At 45.8% G+C, this 26,272-nt stretch overlaps 1 protein-coding gene across 1 annotated transcript in view; it reads right to left on the minus strand.

Annotated features, from left to right (window-relative positions):
• LOC116973618 (dystonin-like) overlaps positions 1 to 26,272 on the minus strand; it is a 523,324-nt gene that overhangs the window by 291,567 nt on the left and 205,485 nt on the right. Inside the window, 1 exon segment of the mRNA XM_033021855.1 lies at positions 5,553 to 5,719. Within this exon segment, the coding sequence (XP_032877746.1) occupies positions 5,553 to 5,719 (167 nt within the window).

The raw sequence follows: 26,272 nt of genomic DNA on the forward strand, positions 1-26,272 counted from the left end.
GATGTGGCCCTTGTGGCTAAAGGGATCAGGGGGTATGGAGAGAAGGCAGGTACAGGATACTGAGTTGGATGATCAGCCATGATCATATTGAATGGCGGTGCAGGCTCGAAGGGCCGAATGGCCTACTCCTGCACCTATTTTCTATGTTTCTATCCCGCCCCCAACCCGCCCCAGATCGCAGGCATCAAATCACGTGTTCACATAGATCCCGCCCCTTCGAGGACACCACCTCTGGCCCCTAGTTACGGGCGCTCACAAACATGGCGCACCTACGGTACATTGTCTTGGCTCTGTCCTGAAGGCAGTGGCTCAAATACTCACACTCACTCGTCCCCGTCCGATCCCAACAGAGAAGCCCAGACACAGAAGGTGCGCGGCCCTGCCGGCGGCTTTGCGCACAATGCGGTACAGCCAGAGCTCGGTGCTCGGCAGCTCCGCCATTGCGGCCGCCAGTGCAGGCATCTTGCGTCACCGCGCCTGGGCCCGGGAGGTACCTCGGGATGAAGGAAGTCTGCGGGCCGGATAATTACGGGGAAAAAAATACGCCTGTGGGCCGGATGATTTTGGGTTACGGGCTGCATTCGTTGCTGACCCCTGCTTTAAGATCTAGGGAAACATGCCGTTATATGTACCATAACAACTAACTACAAAGGGAAGGACATCCAAAAATATTTAACCCTCATTGAAATGGTTCATTTCTGACTGAGAAGAAAAAATCACTTTACAGACATTTCTCAGGAACAGAATGTTTAAGAAACAACTGCAGATGCTGGAGAATCGAAGGTACACAAAAAAAATGCTGGAGAAACTCAGCGGGTGCAGCAGCATCTATGGAGCGAAGGAGATAGGCAACGTTTCGGCCCGAAACGTTGCCTATCTCCTTCGCTCCATAGATGCTGCTGCACCCGCTGAGTTTCTCCAGCATTTTTTTGTGTACCTTCTCAGGAACAGAATCCTTACACAACCTGGAGACTGCCTGGGCTGCAGCTTCCAGAAGCTTCACAGCACTGAGGCCATTCAATCTATCATGCCAAGTGAAAAGAACAATCCAATTAGTTCCAAGAGGCTGTTCATTCTCTGCAAGTGTTCATCTAATAACCTTTTGAAAGACAAGTTAAACCTGCCTTCGCGACACTCTCACGCAGTTAATTTCAGGATGCAATAACCTGCTGCAGATCAAGTGTCTCTTCACCAGTTGCCTTAAATCTGTATCTCTGATTGGCAATGCTCCTCGCACTGAAAACAATTTCTCCTGATTTACTCTATCAAAGCATAGACCATAGAATAGTACAGAACAGGAGCAGGTCATTCTGCTCACAATGCCTGCAACAAACATGATGCAAAGACCATGTCTTATCTACCTGCACACAATCCAGATCCCTCACTACCCTCCATACCCATGTGCCTATCCAAAAGTCTCTTAGATGCCACTATCGTATCTGCCTCCACCACCACTTGGGCAGCGCATTTGAAGCCCCCCACCAGTGAGTTAAAGAGTTGCCCTGCACAGTTCTTTTAAACTTTGTCACTCTCAACATAAAGCAATTCTACTTAGTATTTGACTTTTCCATCCTGGGAAAAAGATTTTGACTGCTTACTCTACCTATGCCTGTAATATAGTATTTACATCTATCATATCTGGATTCAAACAAGGGGACATGACTTGAGAATTAAGGGACAGAAGTTTAGGGGTAACATGAGGGGGAACTTCTTTACTCAAAGAGTGGTGGCTGTGTGGAATGAGCTTCCAGGGAAGGTGGTGGAGGCAGGTTCGTTTTTATCATTTAAAAATAAATTGGATAGTTATATGGACGGGAAAGGAATGGAGGGTTATGGTCTGAGCGCAGGTATATGGGACTAGGGGAGAATACGTGTTCGGCATGGACTAGAAGGGTCGAGATGGCCTGTTTCCGTGCTGTAATTGTTATATGGTTATATATCTCTCCGGATGGATTTAAGAGTGAGTTAGATAGAGCTCTATGGGCTAGTGGAGTCAAGGGATATGGGGAGAAGGCAGGCACGGGTTATTGATAGGGAACGATCAGCCATGATCACAATGAATGGCGGTGCTGGCTCGAAGGGCCGAATGACCTCCTCCTGCACCTATTTTCTATGTTTCTATGATTCTAACCTCCAGCATTCAAGAGAAAACAATCCGAGTCTGTCAAAACTGTCCCTGTGGCTAATACCCTCTGATCCAGGCATCATTCTGGTACAATGAAGATACAAGAAATTGCAGATGCTAGTTTACAATAAAAGGCGCAAAGTGCTGGAGTAACTCAGCGGGGCAGGCAGCATCTCTGGAGAACATGGATACTGGAGAACGGGACAACCTCTTCACACTGATTGTGGTTGGGGATGGGGGGAGAAAGCTGGAAGAGAGGAAGAGAGGAAAGGTTGGACAAAGCCTGGCAAGTAATAGATGGAAGAGAGCAGGGGCAGGACAAAGGATTAAAATGGAAACACAGGCAACTATAATCAAGAGAGGTTCTTGAGGAATATAGAAGGTGCAGGAGAGTATTTAAGGGAATTAAATGGGCTAGAAGAGGTCATAAAATATCATTGGCAGATAAGATGAAGGAGAATCCTAATTCATTCTTGAAGAATATTAGGAACAAGAGAGTAACTGAGGAAAGAGTGGGCAGGGTGAATCTCTGGAGAACATGGTACGTGACATTTCAAGTCAAGTCCCTTCTTCAGACCGATTGCAGGGGTGGAGAAGAATGACCTGGCATACAACGAGAGGTTCAGAGCAAATGACTGGAGTGTCAACTGTTTCATCTGTCAAAAGCATAATGATGTTGGTCCATATCACCTTCAGTAGCACCACTGATGTGTTATTGCCACAGAGGGTGTTATGCAATATTTTATTGTGGAAATGGCTGGTGACAGTTTTGCTTTGGAAAATGCAACTTGACTTAGCCCAAGCAACACCCAAGATGAACCATTATCCCAGCCCAATCTCATTAACAAGGCAAAGCACAAGAATACCATGCCAACCAACCATGTTGATTCCATCTTCTTGTGCAATTGTTTCTGATAATGACGGGTGGATCCAATGTATGGAAATCTATCCAATTAATAGTTGCAAAACACAGAACACACCAAAGATCTTTGAAGTAAACAAAACTGCATTTAGCCTTTGTTTGGAAGGGAAATTTTACTATTTACTTTCAGGCACATTTCATTCAGGGACAAATAACTATTCATTCTATTTAAGGAAATTTGCTCAGCAAAGAGAGAGGAGTTCTTGCCTCATACGTTGCAGAAGCACAATAGACCAGAGTTGGAGCAACGCAGACTGTCGGTGGTTCAAGAGAGAGAGAGAGAGAGAGAGAGAGAGGGAGGAGTGAAGCCGCAGAGAATTTTGAAAACAGGAATGAGTTCATGGGAATGAAGTCATTGAGTCATACAGCATGGAAACACATTAATCCCATCTCCCAGAACTGGGCCCATATCTGTCTCTAAGTGATTTAAGTGCTCATCTGGTTCCTTCTTGAATACAGTCAATGACTCCACTTCCATTACACTCGCAGAAAGTTTATTCCAAATTACCACCACTGTCTGAGTGAAAAACAAGTCCCCCTCAAATCCCCTCTAAATCACTGCACCTGCATCCTCAGTCTCTAGTTTTATTAACCTTCATAAGTTCTAGGAGCAGAATTATGTGGCCCATCATGGCAGATCTGACCTCTCACAAGAAGAAAAAATTCCTCCTGTCTAACCTATCTATACACCTCATAATTTAACATACCTCAATCACGTTCTCTCTTAAGCTCCTCTTCTCCAGGGAAACCAGATCCAGTTTCTCCTGGCCCTTCTCCTAATGGAAACAGTCAGTCCCGGGCAACACCCTCTCCTCTGAGCAGATCGCCTCTGCACCCTCTCCAGCACTATCACAGATCTCCTCTACTGTGGCAACCTGCACTGCATGCAATACACCTGTCGAGGTTTCAGCTTCCTCAAAAGTTCCTGAATAGTTCTCTGTTCCAGAGGTTAAATTTATAGTTTTCTATGTTGGTGTATACCCCTTCACTGCTCCTGTTTTCAAAGCCCTGACTAATGAAGGCCGACGTCCCATGTTATTCTTAACCATGTTATTGAACTGTGCTGCCACTTTCACAGATCTCTAGATGCACCAAGGTCCCTCTACTCCTCAACAGTCCCGTGAACCAACCAGTCATGGTATTCCTCCAAGCCTTTTACATCACCTCACATTTAGTTGGATTAATCTTCATCTGCCATTTCTCAGATCATCGATATCACCCTGTCGATTAAGACTACCCTCCACACAGTGATCAACTAAACCAATCTTCATGGCATCTTATCAATCCATCGATGTTCATGTGTGGGAAGTCAAAATGGATCGCTGAATAAGATCACTAAGCACTACAATCTTCTGCTTATGATTGGCACATGTTCAGTCATAATGTCATAACAGCATGGAAACAGGCCCTTCAGCGAATGAGTGCATGGTAACCATCAATCTCTCATTTATATTAATCCCATGTAAATCTCATTTTATTCTGCACACAACAGCATTAATTCACCTCCAGATCTCACTGTTCACCCACAGACTAGGGACAACTTGCAGTGGTTTAATGACCCACTAACTATCCTGACCTTGGCATGTGGGAGGAGGCCAGAGCACCAAGGGGAAACCTATAAAGACCAGCTCTTCTGGATGGGTCACCATGTCACCAAGCTAGGACATTGGCAGTGTTGCGAGCAAGCTGGGTGAAAACGCAAGTCAGCCTGAAGAGCGCTAAATTAAATAGGTCTTACAAAGTCACATGGTTTAGTTACATCGTGAAGTGTTTGTCAACCAAGAACACACATGCAACAAAGCTTTAAGGCTTTGAAGGCTGTTAGTTTGTATTTAACAAAACCTCTCCTGCATTCCCCACAGAATTCTACATTTTTGCAGTGGGACTTATTTATCTTTATTTAGAAACATAGAAACATAGAAAATAGGTGCAGGAGTAGGCCAATCGGCCCTTCGAGCCTGCACCGCCATTCAATATGATCATGGCTGATCATCCAACTCAGTATCCCGTACCTGCCTTCTCTCCATACCCCCTGATCCCTTTAGCCACAAGGGCCACATCTAACTCCCTCTTAAATATAGCCAATGAACTGGCCTCAACTACCTTCTGTGGCAGAGAATTCCAGAGATTCTCCACTCTCTGTGTGAAAAATGTTTTTCTCATCTCGGTCCTAAAAGATTTTCCCCCTTATCCTTAAACTGTGACCCCTTGTTCTGGACTTCCCCAACATCGGGAACAATCTTCCTGCATCTAGCCTGTCCAACCATTTCCCCGAATAATTGCTCTCTAAACCGTAGCTGAGAGGGAGATTGCCAGCAAGCTTTAGAAGTGAACCTACAAACCTGTACCAGGAGCACCAGGAGAAAACCCACGTGGTCACGGGGAGAACGTACAAACTCCGTACACCCGTAGTCAGGAACAAATACGAGTCTCAGGCACTGCAAGGCAGCAACTCTACCGCTGCACAACCGTGCCACCCTCCGCACTGATTTGTGAAAGCTGTACCTGTATTTATGAATGATGGCGTTGAATAGTTTGCCGTCCCTCCAGCACGAGGTGAAGTTCTCACACCTGATTCCAGTGTGGCCATCCGCTGCCTGTTGCGACCACAGTAAGAGTTTCTCCTTTGCTGACATTTCTCCAGACTCCCCAGAAACATGGATGTCAGAGATCTGAAGAAGAAAATCCAAAGTGATTAAAAAAAATAATTCATGTTTCCTGGAATCAAAAAGTCCTTCACATTGTTCCACCATTCTGAAACTTTCTACACCAGAGGCCACCCAACCCAACATAATCTAGTATTAGCGGGCAGATGTCTGAAGAAGCATTCGACCCGAAACGTCACCTATTCCTTTTCTCCTGAGATCATGACTGACCTGCTGAGTTACTCCAGCATCTTATGTCTATGATCAGGTACTGGTGTATTATTGTTACATGTATCACAGTGGAAACTTGCTTTTGTGAGCAAACCATTCCATACTATATTATGATCTGGATGAGGGAAATATTAATGATCTGGATGAGGGAATTGAAGGCAATATCTCCAAGTTTGCGGATGACACTAAGCTGGGGGGCAGTGTTAGCTGTGAGGAGGATGCTAGGAGACTGCAAGGTGACTTGGATAGGCTGGGTGAGTGGGCAAATGTTTGGCAGATGCAGTATAATGTGGATAAATGTGAGGTTATCCATTTTGGTGGCAAAAACAGGAAAGCAGACTATTATCTAAATGGTGGCCGACTAGGAAAAGGGGAGATGCAGCGAGACCTGGGTGTCATGGTACACCAGTCATTGAAAGTGGGCATGCAGGTGCAGCAGGCAGTGAAGAAAGCGAATGGTATGTTAGCTTTCATAGCAAAAGGATTTGAGTATAGGAGCAGGGAGGTTCTACTGCAGTTGTACAGGGTCTTGGTGAGACCACACCTGGAGTATTGCGTACAGTTTTGGTCTCCAAATCTGAGGAAGGACATTATTGCCATAGAGGGAGTGCAGAGAAGGTTCACCAGACTGATTCCTGGGATGTCAGGACTGTCTTATGAAGAAAGACTGGATAGACTTGGTTTATACTCTCTAGAATTTAGGAGATTGAGAGGGGATCTTATAGAAACTTACAAAATTCTTAAGGGGTTGGACAGGCTAGATGCAGGAAGATTGCTCCCGATGTTGGGGAAGTCCAGGACAAGGGGTCACAGCTTAAGGATAAGGGGGAAATCCTTTAAAACCGAGATGAGAAGAACTTTTTTCACACAGAGAGTGGTGAATCTCTGGAACTCCCTGCCACAGAGGGTAGTCGAGGCCAGTTCATTGGCTATATTTAAGAGGGAGTTAGATGTGGCCCTTGTGGCTAAGGGGATCAGAGGGTATGGAGAGAAGGCAGGTACGGGATACTGAGTTGGATGATCAGCCATGATCATATTGAATGGCGGTGCAGGCTCGAAGGGCCGAATGGCCTACTCCTGCACCTAATTTCTATGTTTCTATGTTTCTATACCATCCCAATCAGCCATGATCACAATGAATGGCGGTGCTGGCTCAAAGGGCCGAATGGCCTCCTCCTGTACCTATTTTCTATGTTTCTATACATGAGTGCTCAGGTAGTGCAAGAAGAGAAAGAAAGAGTGAAGAATATAGTGTTACGCCTGCAGAGAAATTGCAGATTTTAAAAAGTGCAAGAGCCCCAACGAGGTGCATTGGGAGATCAGAACTACATCCTTAGCTTATAAAGCTCCATCAAGTAGTCTGATAACAGCAGGGGAGAAGCTGTTCGTGCATTTGCTGGTACATGTTTTCAAACCTTTGCTTCTTCTGCCCAACAGGAGAAGAGAGAAGAAGGTATGAGCCGGTAAAAAGTCCATGATTATGTTGGCTGCTTTCCTGAGGCATTGTGAAATGCATGTGGAGTCGATTGGAGGGGGGGTGGGGGGGGAGATAGTATTGCTAGATTCATGATGGCCTGGGCACAGTTCACGACTCTTCCATTTCTTGGGGTCTTGGGCAGAGCAGTTGCCAGACCAACCTGTGGTAGGAGGCTTTCTAAGATGCATTGCAGATATTGGTAAAAATCATTTGAAATTCTGCACTGCTAAGGTTCGGAAAGTTTCAGATACCATGACCAACCAGTCACCCCTTTGCTCCACATGGAAAACAACTCCTAGCATCATCCAGCCAACTGAGACAAAAGCACACTGGATAGCCACCGAGTGGTCACAGGAGTGGAAGACAACCTCATCTCCATTACACAGCTACATCTCTTCACCAGATAAAATTCTGACCTCCCCAGAGGAGCATGGGTGAAGCTCAACAAACTTCGTACTGGAGTTGGGCGTTTCAATACCAGCATATGGAGATGGGGACTCCGCCAGAGCCCAGCCTGAACAACAGACAGCCAACCATGTCATCTCTGGGTGCCCACTCTACCACCCACCAAATGGAGCTCAGGGCCTGGCAGACATTGACGCAGAGACAACAACCTGACTGCTCAACACCCGACATGAGATCTAACTATTCCTTTGCTTTATGTTTCATTTTTCCAGACCAACCATCTCAACTGGTGTACATAACGGAACAGAATTCCCATGGCAATTCACTCAACTTTGTCAAAGATGCTGCAGTTTACATGCAGATTGAACAGACAAGGGTGCCGGAAGCAGGCCCTTGCTCCTCTTCTTGCCAAGTCCCACTGAGGTCATCGCCATTGGGCATTTATATTACTTGGATCATTTGCAGCCCTGTAAGTCAACTTTCTTGAGCACTCGTTGCGTGAAGTACACTAACACATGCCATTAATGGATGCCTTCTTTACATTTACTAAGAAAGTGACAGCAGCAGCTTAAGTCAATCTGTATGGATTTTTGACATAAATACATTACTACAAATATAATATAACTAGGGCAAATGGACTTATTTTTACAGTTTTTTTTCCAAAGCTCTCTGCCTGGACAGTTCCTAACGGATTTTGAGTTCAGTTTGAGACGATATTGAGTGGAATTTCGACAGGACTTCCCAAAACACAGTGAAGGTGCTTCCAGATCAAAGATGAAATCATAGCCCAAATATCTCACCACTACCAAACCATTTTAATTTCCCTTCCCATTCCCATACCAGCCTTTCTTATGCTTTGCTTGACCTCCTCTGTTGCTAAAGTGAGGCCTTAAGCGAACTGGAGGTTCAGCATCTAATTTTACGCTTGGGTAGCTTACAACCCAATGGTATGAACATTGAATTATCCAATGACAAGTAATATCCCCCCGACCTCTCTCTCTCTTTTTCCTGTGAGCCCTCCACACCCATTTCTCCAACTATATCTCAACCCCCCACGTCACCCTACTCCTTTCACCTTTATCATACACTGATCTCCCATCTCCAAGTTCCCCATTTCCCTTTTATCTCCCCTGTATCCCCTTTCCTTTGTTCCCTTCCATCTATATCCCTCCCTCTGGCTTTTCTCTTTGGTCTTCTCACTTCATCTGACACCCTTTTGTCTCCTTTGTCACTTACAGCACTCATTTCTAATCCAACCTCCGTTGCTTGTATCCACTTGCCAGGCTTTGCACTGGCCCCAACTCTTATCCAGCTTTCTGCCCCCTACTACAATCTGCCTGAAGAAGGGGTCTGACCCAAAGCATCGCCTGTCCACAGTTGCTGCCTGACCTGCTGAGTTCCTCCACTACTTTGTGTTTTGCCCAAAACATCTGTTCATCTCAGGAACACCAGAGAAAACCATTCCTTCAGTGAAGGCATCAGTTACACCCTGATAAATATAAGTCGTACAACAAAGGTATCAGGTGCCTGAATGAAATAGCAGAAGTTGTATCAGATATCCTTGGCAATTACACCACATTATTGTTGAACTTACAACATATCAAACATCAGCTGCACACAAACTAAGGACTGCCACTTACTCACGCTTTTTAAGTTCCACCACACCTCTTTAATCGTGGTTCAAACATCATAATGCCCTGCTCCAATCCTTCCTATTGAAGGGAAGCCACAAAGTGCTGAAGTAACAATGCGTTAGGCAGCATCTCTGGAGAACATGGATTTGGATAGGGACCCTTCTTTAGAGTTACCTCTCCATGTTCCCCAGAGATGCTGTCTGACCCGCTGAGTTACTCCAGTTGAGTAACAACTCCACTGAGTTGTGTCTTTTTTTCTAAACTAGCATCTGCAGTTCCTTGTATCCACTTCCTGTAGGACGGCACTGCCATAATCACACATATTTACTGGGTGGTCACATCAGTAGAGAACCACTGGCTACTTTATCCTCATGAATAAGTCTCTGACTTCAATGCTCACGTATTGCAGGTGAGCTGGAAGTCAGATGCTGGCACATCAGACCACGCAAGCTATGGCTCAGCGCAGCCAACGTGCTGGCATGGTATAGACAAGGGGGGGGGGAATAAATTAAATGGTCCTTTAAGGGCAAATGACCAAACCCAACCAGTGAACGTTGAAACTTATTAAACCTGCTTTGAATTCTCCACAGAGCAAAGTGAATTAAGTCAAAGTCAATTTTATTCATCAAATGCATCCGAAGGTGCAGTGGAATGAATTTGCCAGCAGCGATACACTTAAAAAGAACACACAATACACAATAAGAATAAGTTTGTGGGTTACCTAGTAAAGGATGTGTAAGTCATCAAGCACATACATGTTAATATTGACCAAATTAAAGACACCATAAAATGGAGGATCCCTGCATTTGTCAGAATTGCTTAACCCTTGTCAGTGGAAATTTACAGGCTTTGGATGGCGCCAGTCAGTCTAAGCTTAGATTGATATGCAGGATGGTGAAGGATCCAGGTGTTCTTCTAGTTCCTCCTAATTGATAAAATGTATAACAGTTCTGCAAACAAAACTTAAATGCATCACTTTGATTGGATCGCTGCAAGGGGATTGTAACTAGTGTAAATAATGTTGCAAGAGAGTTACCCCGCTGTTCGTTGATTGGTTGAAATGTTAAGCCTTGGAGGAATTGTTTGAATTCCAGGAAAAAAGTTGCATTATTCATTTATGTTGGCTTCCTTCTGGAAGCTTCTTCCAGATACAATGTATGTGAGCCTCTGTTATTGGGTTGGGGAACTATCAATAATGTACTGATGTAATTAATATGTTTGATTGGATTGTAAAGAGACCACCCCTATGTAGTTCGGCCCCTCAAGGTTCGGGGACCTATAAAAGGCAGCCCCCACGAGGTCCTTTGTCGATCTTCTGGAAGAGCGCTTGGGACTGCGTGACCTTTTGGAGTGTTTCTGCTTGCACGAGGCTGAAGGTCTTGGCCAGGCAGATACAAGGATCGAACCCACGGTGGTTTAGGTATCGTATAGGGGAATTTGTTGCCTATCCAAAAATGAAGATTAGTTGTTCTAGTGCTTGACTCAGTGGTTTTTGACTGAACTAGACTGGGGGTAAGCTTGAGAAGAGCGTATTTACACTTGGAGTGCAGGAGTGCATCAAAGGTTCACCAGATGGATTCCTGTGATGTGGGGGCAGCGATTAAGCAGAGTGGGTCAATATTGTCTACAGTTCAGAGATTGAGAGACGGACATTACAAGGTGCAGGTACTTCCTCCATCTGTGGAGTCTAGAACCAGTGTTCAGAGTTTCAAACTAAAGGGCCACTCCCACTCCCCTTTCCTGAGGTGGATCTTATAAACCTCCTCTGTTCTCAGTCAACACTCGGCATTGAGAATGACGTGCTTCCATTCTCAATCTGTGGGTTCTGAGGTGATGGATGAGGCCCACGTGAGAACCACAGACTATTCCAGAGATGGGATAGGAGGTGCCTGACAAAGGGAGGTGGGTGGGTAGTTTGTGGGGCGGTTCTCTCCTTCTGCCGCTTACACATTAAGGACTGAGATGAAAAGAAATGTCTCCACTTCGAGGCTGCTGAATCTGTAGAATTCTCTGCCCAAATGGGCAACGGGGACTTGGGCACTGAGTGGATTTGAGAAAGAGATCAATAGATTCCAAGGTATTATGGAAGCAAAGGGCATATGGGAATAGTATCGCAAGAGCCTCTGAGGGAAAAGATCGACCTTGACGGTATTGAAGGGCAGGACTAATTTCACGAGATTGATCCCTGGGATGGCGGGACTGTCATATGAGGAAAGATTGAAAAGACTAGGCTTGTATTCACTGGAGTTTAGGAGGATGAGGGGGTATCTTATAGAAACATATAAAATTATAAAAGGACTGGACAAGCTAGATGCAGGAAAAATGTTCCCAATGTTGGGCGAGTCCAGAACCAGGGGCCACAGTCTTAGAATAAAGGGGAGTTCATTTAAGACTGAAGTGAGAAAAAACTTTTTCACCCAGAGAGTTGTGAATTTGTGGAATTCCCTGCCACAGAGGGCAGTGGAGGCCAAATCACTGGATGGATTTAAGAGAGAGTTAGATAGAGCTCTAGGGGCTAGTGGAGTCAAGGGATATGGAGAGAAGGCAGGCACGGGTTATTGTTAGGGGATGATCAGCCATGATTACAATGAATGGCGGTGCTGGCTCGAAGGGCCGAATGGCCTCCTCCTGCACCTATTTTCTATGACAGGGACTACGGGCTGGATGGCTTACTGCGATTTATTTTAGGGATAAATAGTAATGGAAAGAGTCTCTGTGTACATCATTCCAGAACCAGACTACACAAGTGAAGCCACAGAATCTCTCTCTCTCAGGGGAATTGCTAGTAAAGGTGGGTCTTCCCAACCACTGTGTATTGTTATTGAGGCCTGCGGGGCCCATGAAATGAGGGCACTGTTGGGAGCATTGCAGGGAAAATAAACACAGGAAGGTCAGAGCAGGAAATAATTCCTTCTTTAAACATTTTCATTGAAAAACTTTGTTTACTGGATATAAAGATTGGGTAGATGCATAGAGTCCCTTGCCCAGAGCAAAGGAATCAAGAACCAGGGGGCATGGGTTTAAGGTGAAGGGGAAATGATTTTATTGGAATCTGAGGGGTAACTTTTTCACACTAAGGGTGGTGGGCGTATGGAACAAGACTGTCCCAACGTTTAAGAAGCATTTAATGGCCTGTCCCACACGCGAACTTGGCTCGCAAATTACGCGACCTCGTGGTCGCTTGAGGCGTACGGGCACCGTACTTAGAAGCGCAGAGTTGTGCGGGGCTGGTCCCGATATCACGCGGGGCTCCGAAATTCCTTCAGTGACCGAAATCTTCGCACGCCAACTGCCTGTTGGCCAGCGTACGCACGCAGGCGCATTGCGGTCGTACGCAGTGTTTTGACGTAGTACGCAGCATCTTGACAGCATACGCAGCGTCTTGATGGCGTACACCTAGCGCGTGGCGTTGCGTGATGACGTCACCGCCCTGCGTGGCGTTGCGTGATGACGTCACCGCCCGACGCCTTGCGACGCCCAAATTCAGTCGGCCCGCCTCCTGCCCAGCTGATTTGTAAGTATGACGTAAATGACGTCACGCGCGAACTTCGCTTCCGGTTGGTCGCGCCAAACGCACGCAATCGCATGAAAGTGGGACAGGCCCTTTAGACAGGTACATGGATAGGACCGGTTTAGAGGGATATGGCCCAAATGCAGGCAAGTGGGACTAGTGTGGATGAGACATGTTGGTTGGTGTGGGCAGGTTGGTCCAAAGGGCCTGTTTCCACACTGTATCACTCTCTGACTCTATATTGAAGATATGAGGAAGTTGATACCAAACGACAGTCTATGCTCACGTAACAACTTTGTAAGTGGCCTGGGAAACAGAGCTTACCAAGAGAAGCATAGAGTTACCAACAGCAGCAGGCTGAGGGGCAGGCGAGGTGAAAGTAGGAGATTACGTAAAAGGTCCTCCAATAATGCAAACAACACGAGGACTGAAACAACAGTACTGAAATAGAAACAGCAGTTGTTTGTTTTCAGATGAGACCTGAAAGCGAGGCACCACCCATACTCACAGAACTGAAAACAAATCACTGGCACAATTTTGATAAGAGCTGGACAATTTCCCCTGGTGTCCCGACTCGCGTTTATACCTCAACTAACATAATTTTAACTTTAAACTGCTGTTCAAGAGGTTTCTGCAAATTAGGTTGGAAAAATTTGGACAATGAGTGGTATGGTGTTATAAAAAGCAATATGTGCTTTGTATCTGAAAGGATGTATCCAAGGACAGGAGAGCATCTTTCAAAGGTTCAAAGGTCAAAGGTTGATTTATTGTCACATACACCTAGATGTAGTGAAATTTCTTTTGCCAATGCAGCACATCCTGGGACATGTCTCCCAAATTGGCCAATTTGTAATAAATAGTTTGTTCTGAAAGTAAATTCCGCACTCCATGTGATTTTTCCCCTTATATACAGGAAATAAAGGTGTGTGGATTTGTGATACAAAGGGTAGGAATATGAGCAACTATAGATTGCCACCCTTTGTCAGATAGCGAGACGGGCCTTATGGTTCAAGTACTGGTTCTTCTCATCTCTGACGTTACCAATACAGAAGTATAACAAAAGATCAACACCAACATCTTAAAAATGCGTTGCAGTTATTTAACGTGCCCTACATAGCTCATGGAAAAGGATTGCTGGCTTCAACATCTGGTAAAATATTGCAACCATCCCAACATCTTGACTTTGAAAGCCGTTGGAACACTGTTCACACTCTTGGCTTTGAGACAACGTAAATATTTCTTGATCTTTCCTCTCTGGAAAAATTGAGCTGGAGTTAAGCAAGGATAACGGCTCCGTTGTTGCAGGAATTCACCTTTGCAACGCAGGCTGAGCAGTTGTGTTGAACTCAGTCATGAACTCAGTCTTCCAGCACAGATCTATCTGAGCTGCTTGTGACATCCTGCCCAGACAATCCAGTGCTTCAGTTTACACTGCAAACCAATTATGTCATCTTATATTCTTATACAGGTATAACACTAATACTGAGCACAACAAATTCCTTAGTTAATAGTTTTACACTGAGTACATAGGGGGACATAGGGGAGGGGTGAGAGAGTGAGAGGAAGGGAAGGAGGCAGTGGTAGGGAGAGTGATTTTCAGATAGACTGAACGTGGAAAGGATGTTTCCTGTAATGAGAGAGTCTAGAGCCAGAGGGCACAGCCTCAGAATAAAAGAGCCTACCTTCAGAATGGAGACGAGGAGGAACTTCTTTAGCCAGAACGTGGTAAATCTGTGGAATTCATTGCCACAGTCAGCTGTAGAGGCCAAGACAATGGGTATTTTTAAGGGGGAGATCGATAGGCTCTTGATTAGGAAGGGCGTCAAAGGTTATGGGGAGAAGGCAGAAGAATGGGGTTGAGAGGGAAAAATAGGTCAGCCGTGATGGAATGGCAGGGTAGACTAGATGGGCTGAATGGCCTAATTCTGCTCCTATGTCTTATGGTCTTATGATCTTTGAATTGGCCAAAGACAATATTTGCATAGTTATTCATCTTCATGATGTCTGTGAGATTCTTATGTGAGTGACAAATCAGACACTTCCTCGTGTTTTGAATGAGGATTCGGCTCACACCACGTGGAACCATTGCTCCCTGTTTGCATTTTGCGACAACAGATCATTGTTTGAGCTGGGAGTTTTCTGCCCAAAGAAGGCTGTCATCTGAGCAAGAACGGCTTGAGAGACTGTACATCCCACTCCTGCTCCTAGTTCTTGCATATAATACACACAGGATTTCAACCCAAAACATGAACCAGTTCCTTCCCTTCCAATCCCAAACCCCCCTCCCCCAGATAATGCTCAACCCAATGGGTTCCTCCAGCAGGACGTCTGTTGCTCGGGCCACAGTACAAGAGGAAACCATTTTCAACAACTGCACATGCTGGAAATTTGGTATAAATACTGAAAAATAAGAGCAGGCAGCACAGCAGTGCAGTGAGTGGGATCACAGCCTCACATCGCCAGAAACCCAGCTTTAATCCTGACCTCGGGTGCAGTCTCTGTGGAGTTTGCATGTTCTCCACGTGACCGCGTAGGTTTCCGCTCACATGACAAAGACATGCGGGCTGATAGATTAATTGGCAGCAGTAAATTATCCCATGTGTGGAATGGAATGCTATTTATTGTCATTCAAACCTAGGTTTGAACAAAATTTCATTTCTACAGGTTTTTACATTACAAAAAAACCCCAAAGACCCACACTTAACACAGTTTACATAAACATCCATCACAGTGGATCTCCAACACCTTCTCACTGTGATGGAAGGCAAAGTCTTTATCTCTTCCCTTTGTTCTTCTCCCGCGGTCCAGCAGTCCAACTGCAGCGTCGAGGCAAACTGGGGTTCCGATGTTATAGCCCCTGGCGGGCGATGGTAAGTCCCGTGGCCGTTTAAGCCACGCCGGGCGATGTTAGGCCCCAGCATCATGTCCTTTCATTCCCGCGGTTCCAGCGGGAGAAGTTGCCGTTGCGGAGCTCGGAAAAGCGGTCTCCCACCAGGGGACCTGCGAGCTCCCGATGTTCCTGTCCACCGGGCTTGCGGCCGGAGCCTCCGAAGTCGGCCACTCCGCGATGTCAGTTCCGCAGGCTCCGTGACTGGAGCCCTCAGGTTAGTCGCCGGCTCCTCGATGTTAGGCCCAACGACATCCGAGACGTTGTGTAGGTGACTGACGGAAATAGTGAGTTGATAAGCGGGGAGAATACCCCCAAAGGTATGTTGAATAAATCAGTGCAAATGGGCGGTTAATGGTCGCAGGGGATCGGTGGGCTAACAGGCATGTTTGCGTGCTATTGTGTGTCTCTGCGGCACTATGGTCAGGAAATGATCATTAGACCAGGTCCAACACATGTCCTGCTGGATTGAAATCAATCTGCAAGGCAGCTGCACATCTAATGTCAACTCTGCCCCATAACCAAGTCACCCGACTTCAGTCACCGAGATGCAGTGCACAGCGATCACTTGCATTTGCATTCGCTCGGAGACTGAGCTCCAAGCCATCGTCGCGTATTCATTGAGCTATTGGGAGAGAATGGGCCTGACAGTGCACACCTACAAAACAAAGGTCCTCACCAACCTGCCACCTACCGCGCCCCCACCTCACCTTCCCCTCTGCCCTGATAATAATGTTCCAGGCCAGGACCTTAAAAACATGCACCACCTCAAAACTCAGGAGTCACCTCTCGATGAAGGCAGACACTTCTCTGTCACCCTCAGTGCACCAGCATGGAGTTTGGAAAAGAGTGTTTGTCCACAAAGAGCTCAAGACTAGCCAAACTCATGACCCATTGTTTAGTTTAGATTAATTTAGTTTAGAGATACAGCATGGAAACGGGCCCTTCGGCCCACCGAGTACATGCTGTCCAGCGATCACCCGTTCTCTGTTATCCCAGTTTCTCATCTAGTCTCCACAAACTGGGGTGATTTTTTGACACCAATCAACCCAACAAACCGGTATGTGTGAGGGAACTGGAGCACGTGGCAGAAGCCCATGCAGTCACTTGAAGAACGTGCAAGCTCCAGACAACACCTGAGGTCAGGATCAAACCCAGGTCTCTGGCGCAGTGAGGAAGCAGTTTTACCAATTGTGCCACTGTGGACAGCAGTGATCCCAGCCTGCTGCTTGCCTCCGAATCAGGGGTATCTACAGCAGATTCGTCAAAGAACAGGCAAGATACTAACTAAGCCTTTGGTGGGATAAGTGAGCCAATGTCAGTGCCTTCAACCAGCTCAACATCCCTTGCACTGAGGTCGTTGTTACACTCAGCTGATAACATCATGCCCGACACTAGGCTCACCTCCAACCTCCAGCATGGCAAGAGATGACCAGGTGCCAGAGGAAACAATTTAAGAATTTTCTCAAAGCCTCCTTGAGGTTTAGAGAAACGGTACAATAGTTAATGCAGCTAACTCATAGTTCCAGTGATCTGGTTCAATCCCGATCTCTGATGCTGCTTGGTTGGAGTTTGCATGTTTACCCTGATACTGTTTGGGTTTCCTCTGGATGCTCTGGTTCCCCAACCACATGCCAAAGATGGCGGGTTGGCAGAGTAACCAGGTGTTGTGAATGAACACTATGGGCTACCTCATGGACATCGATTTTTATTTCCTAGTAATACTTGTGTAATTATATATACATCAGTCCTGTAGAATTTATGTATAGTTGATGTATAATGTATGTTTATGTGTGTTGTCTTAGTGCATGGGTCTGAGCAAGATTCTCATCGTACCTGTACCTCAATATACTTGTGCACGTGGCAATAAACAGATACAGGATAAAGTGTATAACATTTAGTGCAAGATAAACTCCAGTAAAGTCCGATTGAAGTAAATGGGATGTCTGGACTGCTCTCTAGTTGTTGAGCGGCTGGTTCAGTTGCCTGACAACAACAGGAAATAAACTGTCCCAGAACCTGGAGGTGTGTGTTTTCAAACATTTATACCTCATGCTTGATGGGAGAGGGGGGGGGGGGATACTGATCCTGATTATGCAGGTTGCCTTGCCACGGCAGCATGGTAAAGATGGAGTCTCAGTTAAGTCTCAATACCAATCAACCGCTGGTATATTACGTCACCTCCAGGAGTTACTACCAAACCTATCCACATGCGTAACTCGAAAGCAAACCTCTTCCAAACCATTTTCGGTTAAACTATTTAAATCACTGGGACTATTATGATTCAAATTCTCCCTCTGCTGCTCTTCATTCCCATTGTGCTGGGGATATGTTCAAACAAACACTTCAAGAGGATTCACATGCTGAGTCTGAAAGCAATAAACCAAGCCTTGCATTTCCTGGCACGAGTCCAGACTGCAGGGATTAGATCATGGCCAGGAGTCAAAATAATCTAGTCCTTGATTGATTAGACTTTCTCCAAAATACCTGCTGTGAATTCAAGGCAAGAGGAATAACATGCCTCCTGGCTACCATGGCCAATTGGGGCAGAGCCCCAGCTTTCTACGTCCTTTGAGTGAAAACATTCTTTCTTGATCATTCCTCAAATGCTCTGATTATCAAGGTTACATTCCCCTCAAAGGGAATTAATTCCTCTCCCCCCACGACCCGCCCCCACCCATCAAATCATTTAATCATCTCAACGCTCTCACTCCAAGTATGCCAGCCTTTGAATTCGCAGTCACAACGCCATTCAAATAATATTTTTTGTACTGGCTGCAAAATTAAATTTGACCTTATTAACTCCAGGGGTCCCACGCACAGAGTGAATGAACTGCACAGATTGAAATGGCTCTAGGGGCGCCGCATTGACGGCAGCCTCTGCCTACAGCCCGTTTGTTTTTCAATCTTTTAAAAAAAAATTTTAGTTAGTTTAAAGTCTGTTTTGGGGGAATCTTTAACTTTTCTATGTGGGGGATGGGGGTAAGGTAAGGGGGAAACTGTCTCCCAGTCGCTTTCTGGCGAGGATGCGACTATTTCTCCGAGTCGCGTCCTCGCCCCCCTCCTCGCAGCCTACCACCTGGATTGGTGTGGCCTTTCCTGCCGGGGACCGCACCAGAGCTTCAACAGCAGAGTCGCAGCGCTGGATTCACCGCGGAGCGGGCGATGCCGACCTGGATCGCCGTTTGGAGCTCCAGAGCGTTGGGCCGCTGCTCCAACATTGCTGAGCTGTGGTTTGGAGAGCTTCCAGCGCGGGCGGTGCTGAACAACATCGTGGAGTCCTGGGGCCCTTTGCCGAGGGCCGCCAGCGTTGCACCTCCGACCAGCGCGGCCTGAGGACTTTGGGAGTCGCGGAATCCGGTAGGAGGTGCCCGACTCGGATGTCCAGGCCGCTGAAGAGGTCCCCCAGTCCCAACGTCGGACTTGCATCACCCCGGCGAGCGGGACCTGAACATCGGGCCGCCCTGAGGGGCGACAGCAGAGGGCTGGGGGGGGGGGGGGGCCCGACCACAGATGAACATCAGGAACATTAGAGGAAGATGACTGACTTTGGTGCCTTCCCTCACAGTGGGAAACTTTTGATTCTGCTGTGTGGGGATGTTTTATGTTGAACTCTATCGTGTGTTGTGTTCTTTATTTTATTGTATGGGTGTATGGTGATCACATTTCACTGTGCCAACTGGCACATGTGGCAAATAAATGTATCTTGTATCTTGAATCTTGATCTTGAAACTTCTTGTTGATAATTCTATGCTAAGTGCTGCTTCATATCTGGAGGCACGAAGCAGAAAGGTTTCACGAAGCAGATGCCTGCTCTGCAACCCCAGAAGTAAGATGGATCTTCTTGCCTTTACTCACCACTACGGAAGAGGCTCAAGTGGTGCCAGAGCACCTCCTGTCGTCGGTGGGGCCAGGCCAAGGTTGCTTTGTGTGCCATTCTTCCCAGTCTGCATCAGTCATTCAAAACACAGCTTTGTCAGATGTATCACTCAGTGACACAGCAAGTGGAGCTGCTACAGTAGCCCACAGCGATAGATACCCAAGTTCAATCCTGACCTCGGATATTCTCTACGTGGAGTTTGCATGTTGTCCCTGTAACTGTGTGGGTTCCTCTGGCTCCTCCAACTTTCTCTTTGAGGGATGGTAACAGAATTTTAACTGTACAGTCAAAAGCAAGGCATCCAATGTTTGCTTTGTGCACAGAGGTGCAGGGCTCCTTAAGAGAAGGCTCCGCTCATCTAACACGCACAGGTCCAAAGGATTTTGCAAAGCACAACCGACTTGAAGTGGCTTTGTTCAACAAGCTCAGCCAGTCAAACGGGCATAGTGGTGGAGGGAACCTGGTCAGGCCTCTGCTCAAGGAAGTGGAGGATTGCAAGCCACCCAAGTGTGGCAGGGAGGTGTAGAAGAATTGGATGTCCATGGGACGACAGGCCTGGTTGGGTCAGAAAAATGGAAACTGCCAAAGTGGCAAAGGGGCAGAGATGTCATGGCCAAATAGTGGTCTGGAGGGAAGGTTACAGTTAGTGTCGGAGGAGGAGAGGATGTTGGGGAGATGATTGCTAGATGAAGAAATTGTAAATTTGGGAGATAATTGCAAAGGATGAAGGTTTAAAAAGAACATATGACAGTGGGAATTGGGTTGCAGTCAAGACTGATATAATTAATGAAGGGATATTAATGAAGCAATTGGTGATAAAATTGCACGTGCACTATTACTGCCCATCGTTTGCGACTTAATTTTAGGAAAGCGGTCATTTGAGGTTAAAAATCATGTAACCTGTCTCTATAATCAATTCACCTCTGGAAACCCTGCTTAATGTGTTGTGTGATGTTCAACACTGACTCTGCATCAAATGAGCACAAAGGCTGAATTCTACCAAGCCTAGTTTTTTGTCGCCAACCACAATGTTCACAAGCTTGCAAGTGCACTCACTCCTTCGAAAATCACCTCAAAATCGGCAGCAGGCCTGATAGGATCAAGCCCTTGATCCCATGCTGAACCAAGGTGCATTTCAAAACTCTCAATGGTTCTCTGGAACTCAATAGCACAGCGGTAGAGACCCGGGTTCGATTCTGACTGCAGGTGCTGTCAGTACGGAGTTTATACGCACTCCCCGTGACCTCATGTGTTTTCTCCAAAGATGTACAGGTTTGTAGGTTTTGCAGGGCGGGAAGAGATTTGAGGTCATAAAAAAATGCTACAGAAATCCAATTGAAGGAACTCCCTCCCAGTGGTTCCATGGTAATTAACGTCATATCTCAAGTGATCTGTTGAAAGGCAGAACAAGGTGCACTGAGGTTTAAGCAGGAAGGAGACCAGGTACAGTACGAGAACCTCATACTACTTGGTCCTCTGATAAGGACCTCAATTGATTGAAAGGATGTGCAGAGCTTCCATTAGACTTTCAGACACTTAGTGATGCAGGCTCTTTAGTGAAACAGGCTCTTCAGCCCACTGAGTCTGCACCAACCCCATACACTAGCACTATCCTACATGCTAGAGACTACTCACAATTTTTACCAAAGCCAATTAACCTACAAACCTGCTACTCTTTGGAGTGTTGGAGGAAACCGGAGCCCCTGGAGAAAACCCATGCATTCACAAGGAGAACGTACAAACTCCATCCAGACAGCACCCGTAGTCAGGATCGAACCGGAGTCACTGGTGCTATAAGGCAGCAGCTATACCGCTGCACTACTGTGCTGCCGTTGCTCTTGGGTAACAACACTTGGGCAGTGTAAGCAGCATCCTATCCCGCAGACACGCAGCCTGCTGCAATCAGTATTAAACACATCAGTGGTTCCTCGTAACAAAATAACCCTTTGGGTAATCTTTCACCAATTTATTTCTTCATAGATCTCATGCGTGGATGGTCACTTCAGCGCCCATGTACTTCACATTTCATTAAACCAAGGGTGATTTCAACAATTTCCACCCGCATCGCACATTAACGGTACATCACAGAAGCTACACCGAATCAAACCTGACTCCAAAACAAATAGAGCAGCTGACCAGAGTTTTTTCAAGCAGATTTTAAGGAAGTGAGGACAATACAGAGGATTAACTAGGAAATTCCAGAGTTCAGGAAAATCGAGCATGAAGCAAAAGAATGGGCAATGCACACAAGGCCAGAGTTAAACATAGAAACATAGAAACATAGAAAATAGGTGCAGTAGTAGGCCATTTAGCCCTTCGAGCCTGCACCGCCATTCAATATGATCATGGCTGATCATCCAACTCAGTATCCTGTACCTGCCTTCTCTCCATACCCCCTGATCCCTTTAGCCACAAGGGCCACATCTAACTCCCTCTTAAATATAGCCAATGAACTGGCCCCAACTACCTTCTGTGGCAGAGATTCACCACTCTCTGTGTGAAAAATGTTATTCTCATCTCGGTCCTAAAGGATTTCCCCTTTATCCTTAAACTGTGACCTCTTGTCCTGGACTTCCCCAACATCGGGAACAATCTTCCTGCATCTAGCCTGTCCAACCCCTTAAGAATTTTGTAAGTTTCTATAAGATCCCCCCTCAATCTTCTAAATTCTAGCGAGTACAAGCCGAGTCTATCTAGTCTTTCTTCATATGAAAGTCCTGACATCCCAGGAATCAGTCTGGTGAACCTTCTCTGTACTCCCTCTATGGCAAGAATGTCTTTCCTCAGATTTGGAGACCAAAACTGTACATAATACTCCAGGTGTGGTCTCACCAATACCTTGTACAACTGCAGTAGAACCTCCCTGCTCCTATACTCAAGTCCTTTTGCTATGAATGCTAACATACCATTCGCTTTCTTCACTGCCTGCTGCATCTGCATGCCTACTTTCAATGACTGGTGTACCATGACACCCAGGTCTCGTTGCATCTCCCCTTTTCCTAATCAGCCACCGTTTAGATAACAGTCTACTTTCCTGTTTTTGCCACCAAAGTGGATAAACTCACATTTATCCACATTATACTGCATCTGCCAAGCATTTGCCCACTCACCCAGCCTATCCAAGTTACCTTGTTGAGGCCATTAAGGTTTTCAAAGGCTGAAGGGAATGTGATAGAGCCACAAAGTGAACGGAACATGGCACTCTCTTCCAAACATTCCAATAACTAATTCCTAACTCAACCCAAGCATACCAATAACTAACCCCTAACTAAAGCCAAATGTTGCAATAAATAACACAACCCAAACATTGGCTGCGGAAATCTTGCTCCTTCCCAAGAAGAGCTCGACTTATCTTCGAGCTAACAGCTCCATTTTGGAAGTGAAAGAGATGTACTGGGACATATTATGTACTGGGGATAACATCATTCGAAAAACATTTCTAAAGTCAACAGAGGCTTGGGTTGAGAATTTGGAGCATGTTGTGACAAGGCAAGTCACAGCCGATAAATATCTACAAGATGAAGGCAGAGAGAGCAAAATAGGAAGAAAATCCAGACAGAAAAGACAGATCGAAAAATTAAGCTCTCCATTTCAAGAAGGGTCCCAACCCCAAATGTCACCTATCCATGTTCTTCAGGGATGCTGCCTAACCTGCTGAGTACCCCAGCACTGTGTGTCTTTTTCTGCAAACCAGCATCTGCACTTCCTAGTTTCTACATTTGCTCCATTTCTATAATTGTTTTAATGTGTAATTCAAAAACTGTAGGGAATGAGGAACTTGAGAAGCTTAATGGTAGAAATTATATAAGACTATACAATATAAAAGAGACAAGGATGGTTTAGCACCAGGGACACTACCCAGAATGGCAGATACATTTTCCAGTTTTAATGTTCATTGCTGCCACCTGTTGATCATATGTAGACATCTCAGTGTATCTGAGATTTTAATCCAAGCTAACAGTGAAGAATACTCTAAATGATCCATGAAACGTCAGCCAGTTAAAGCTACGCAGTTTGTGTAAACAAATTCTTGCATAATCCCATTAAGATTTGTTAATTGTCTCTGGCAATACTAATGGCAAGCTTTAAAAGGGGCTGTGACTGTGTTAGTCTCTCTGATGCATCTCTCCATTATCTAAACATTTCCATGAGGTTCCTTCTCCTTCATCCATTTCATAGCAAAAGGATTTGAGTAATAATAATATCTTTTATTGTCATTGCATATAAGCGCAGTATAAGAGCAGGGAGGTTCTACTGCAGTTGTACAGGGTCTTGGTGAGACCACACCTGGAGTATTGCGTACAGTTTTGGTCTCCTAATCTGAGGAAAGGCATTCTTGCCATAGAGGGAGTACAGAGAAGGTTCACCAGACTGATTCCTGGGATGGCAGGACTTTCATATGAAGAAAGACTGGATAGACTCGGCTTGTACTCGCTAGAATTTAGAAGATTGAGGGGGGATCTTATAGAAACTTACAAAATTCTTAAGGGGTTGGACAGGCTAGATGCAGGAAGATTATTCCCGATGTTGGGGAAGTCCAGAACAAGGGGTCACAGTTTAAGGATAAGAGGGAAGTCTTTTAGTACCGAGATGAGAAAATCATTTTTTACACAGAGAGTGGTGAATCTGTGGAATTCTCTGCCACAGAAGGTAGTTGAGGCCAGTTCATTGGCTATATTTAAGAGAGAGTTAGATGTGGCCCTTGTGGCTAAAGGGATCAGGGGGTATGGAGAGAAGGCAGGTACAGGATACTGAGTTGGATGATCAGCCATGATCATATTGAATGGCGGTGCAGGATCGAAGGGCCGAATGGCCTACTCCTGCACCTATTTTCTATGTTTCTGTGTTTCTATCCACTTAACTCAATGTAAAGCAGAAGAAGCTCCACCAAATGCCACGGGTAAGATGAGTGGGTTGCCAACTGGTGTCACTTGGAAGCAATAGTGGACCCACTGAGCATGGTCCTCCTCACTCTACTGTTAGCAAGGCCACCAACATCCTTTCTTAACTAATGCTCTCTGTCACCCCAAGCGTTTTCATCATTTCAATTATGTCGGAATAAAGGCTGATATACACAGGCAAATCTGCCGCCCTGACCTGGCAAAGATTAGTGTGAAGCTAGAGGATTGAGAAGCATTTGAAAAGCAACAGAAGGCAACTAAAAAAAAGTAATAGGGCAGCACAGTGGTAGAGTTGCTGCCTCACAGTGCCAAAGACCTGGGTTCAATCCTGACGACAGGTGCTGTCCGTACAGAGTTTTGTACGTTCTCCCTGTGACCACGTGGGTTTTCTCCAGGTGCTCCGGTTTCCTCCCACACTCCAAACACATGCAGGTTTGTAGGTTAATTGGCTTTGGTAAAATTGTAAATTGTCGCGAGTGTGTATAGTGCTAGTGGACGGTGTGACCGCTGGTCAGTGCGGACTCAATGGGCTGAAGGACCTGTTTCCATGCTTTATCTCTCAAGTGTAACGTCAATAAGGGGAGAAAAGATGAAATGTGAAGGTAAGCTAGCCAATTATATAAAAGAGGATAAAAGAGGAGGTCTGAAGGTGGATCAGTTACCTGGACCAGATGGATTACACCCCAGGGTTCTGAAAGAGATAGTTATAGAGATGGTGGAGTGGGCTAAGGGCTAAGTGTTCGGCTGGCAACCAGAAGGTAGCCGGTTCGAATCCCGCTTGGAGTGCATACTGTCGTTGTGTCCTTAGGCAAGACACTTCACCCACCTTTGCCTGTGTGTGAATGTGTGTGAATGTGTGTGAGTGATTGGTGGTGGTCGGAGGGGCCGTAGGCGCAGATTGGCAGCCACGCTTCCGTCAGTCTGCCCCAGGGCAGCTGTGGCTACAGAAGTAGCTTACCACCACCGAGTGTGACTGAGGAGTGAATGAATAATGCGATGTAAAGCGCCTTGAGTATTAGAAAGGCGCTATATAAATCCCATCCATTATTATTATTATTATTATTAGTAGTGATCTTTCAGGATTCACTAGAGTCAGAAATGGTTCCAGGAAAATTGCACTGTTTAAGAAGGTAGCGAGTCAAAAGAAAATAAATTATAGGCCAGTTAGTCTGACTAACTAGTCTGTGGTTGGTAACATTTTTCCTAAAGATTCCCAAAAATCTGAAAATATTAATTTGCAGGTCAGGTCGACGGTGAGGAAGGTAAATGCAATGCTAGCATCCATTTTTAGATAACTAGAATGTGAAAGCAACGATGTCATGCTGAGGCTTTTTTAGGCCCTGGTGAGGCCAAATTGGGAATATTGTGAGCCGTTTTGTGCCCCATATCTGAGGAAGGATGCACCGGCTTTGGATCGGGTGCAGAGGAGGTTTATGAGAATGATTGGGTTCATGAATGAGGAGTGTTTGAAGGCTCTGGGCCTGCATTTGCTGGAATTTAGAATAATAATGGGAATCTCATTGAAATTTACCGGATAATGAAAAGTCTAGATCGAGTGGATGTGGAAAGGACGTCTCCAGTAATGGGAGAGTTTAGAACCAGAGGGCAGAGCCTCAGAATAAAAGGACGTACCTTCAGAATGGAGATGAGCAGG

The sequence above is a fragment of the Amblyraja radiata genome, chromosome 5, assembly GCF_010909765.2.
Source record: "Amblyraja radiata isolate CabotCenter1 chromosome 5, sAmbRad1.1.pri, whole genome shotgun sequence".
In the NCBI taxonomy this organism is placed as follows: Eukaryota; Metazoa; Chordata; class Chondrichthyes; order Rajiformes; family Rajidae; genus Amblyraja; species Amblyraja radiata.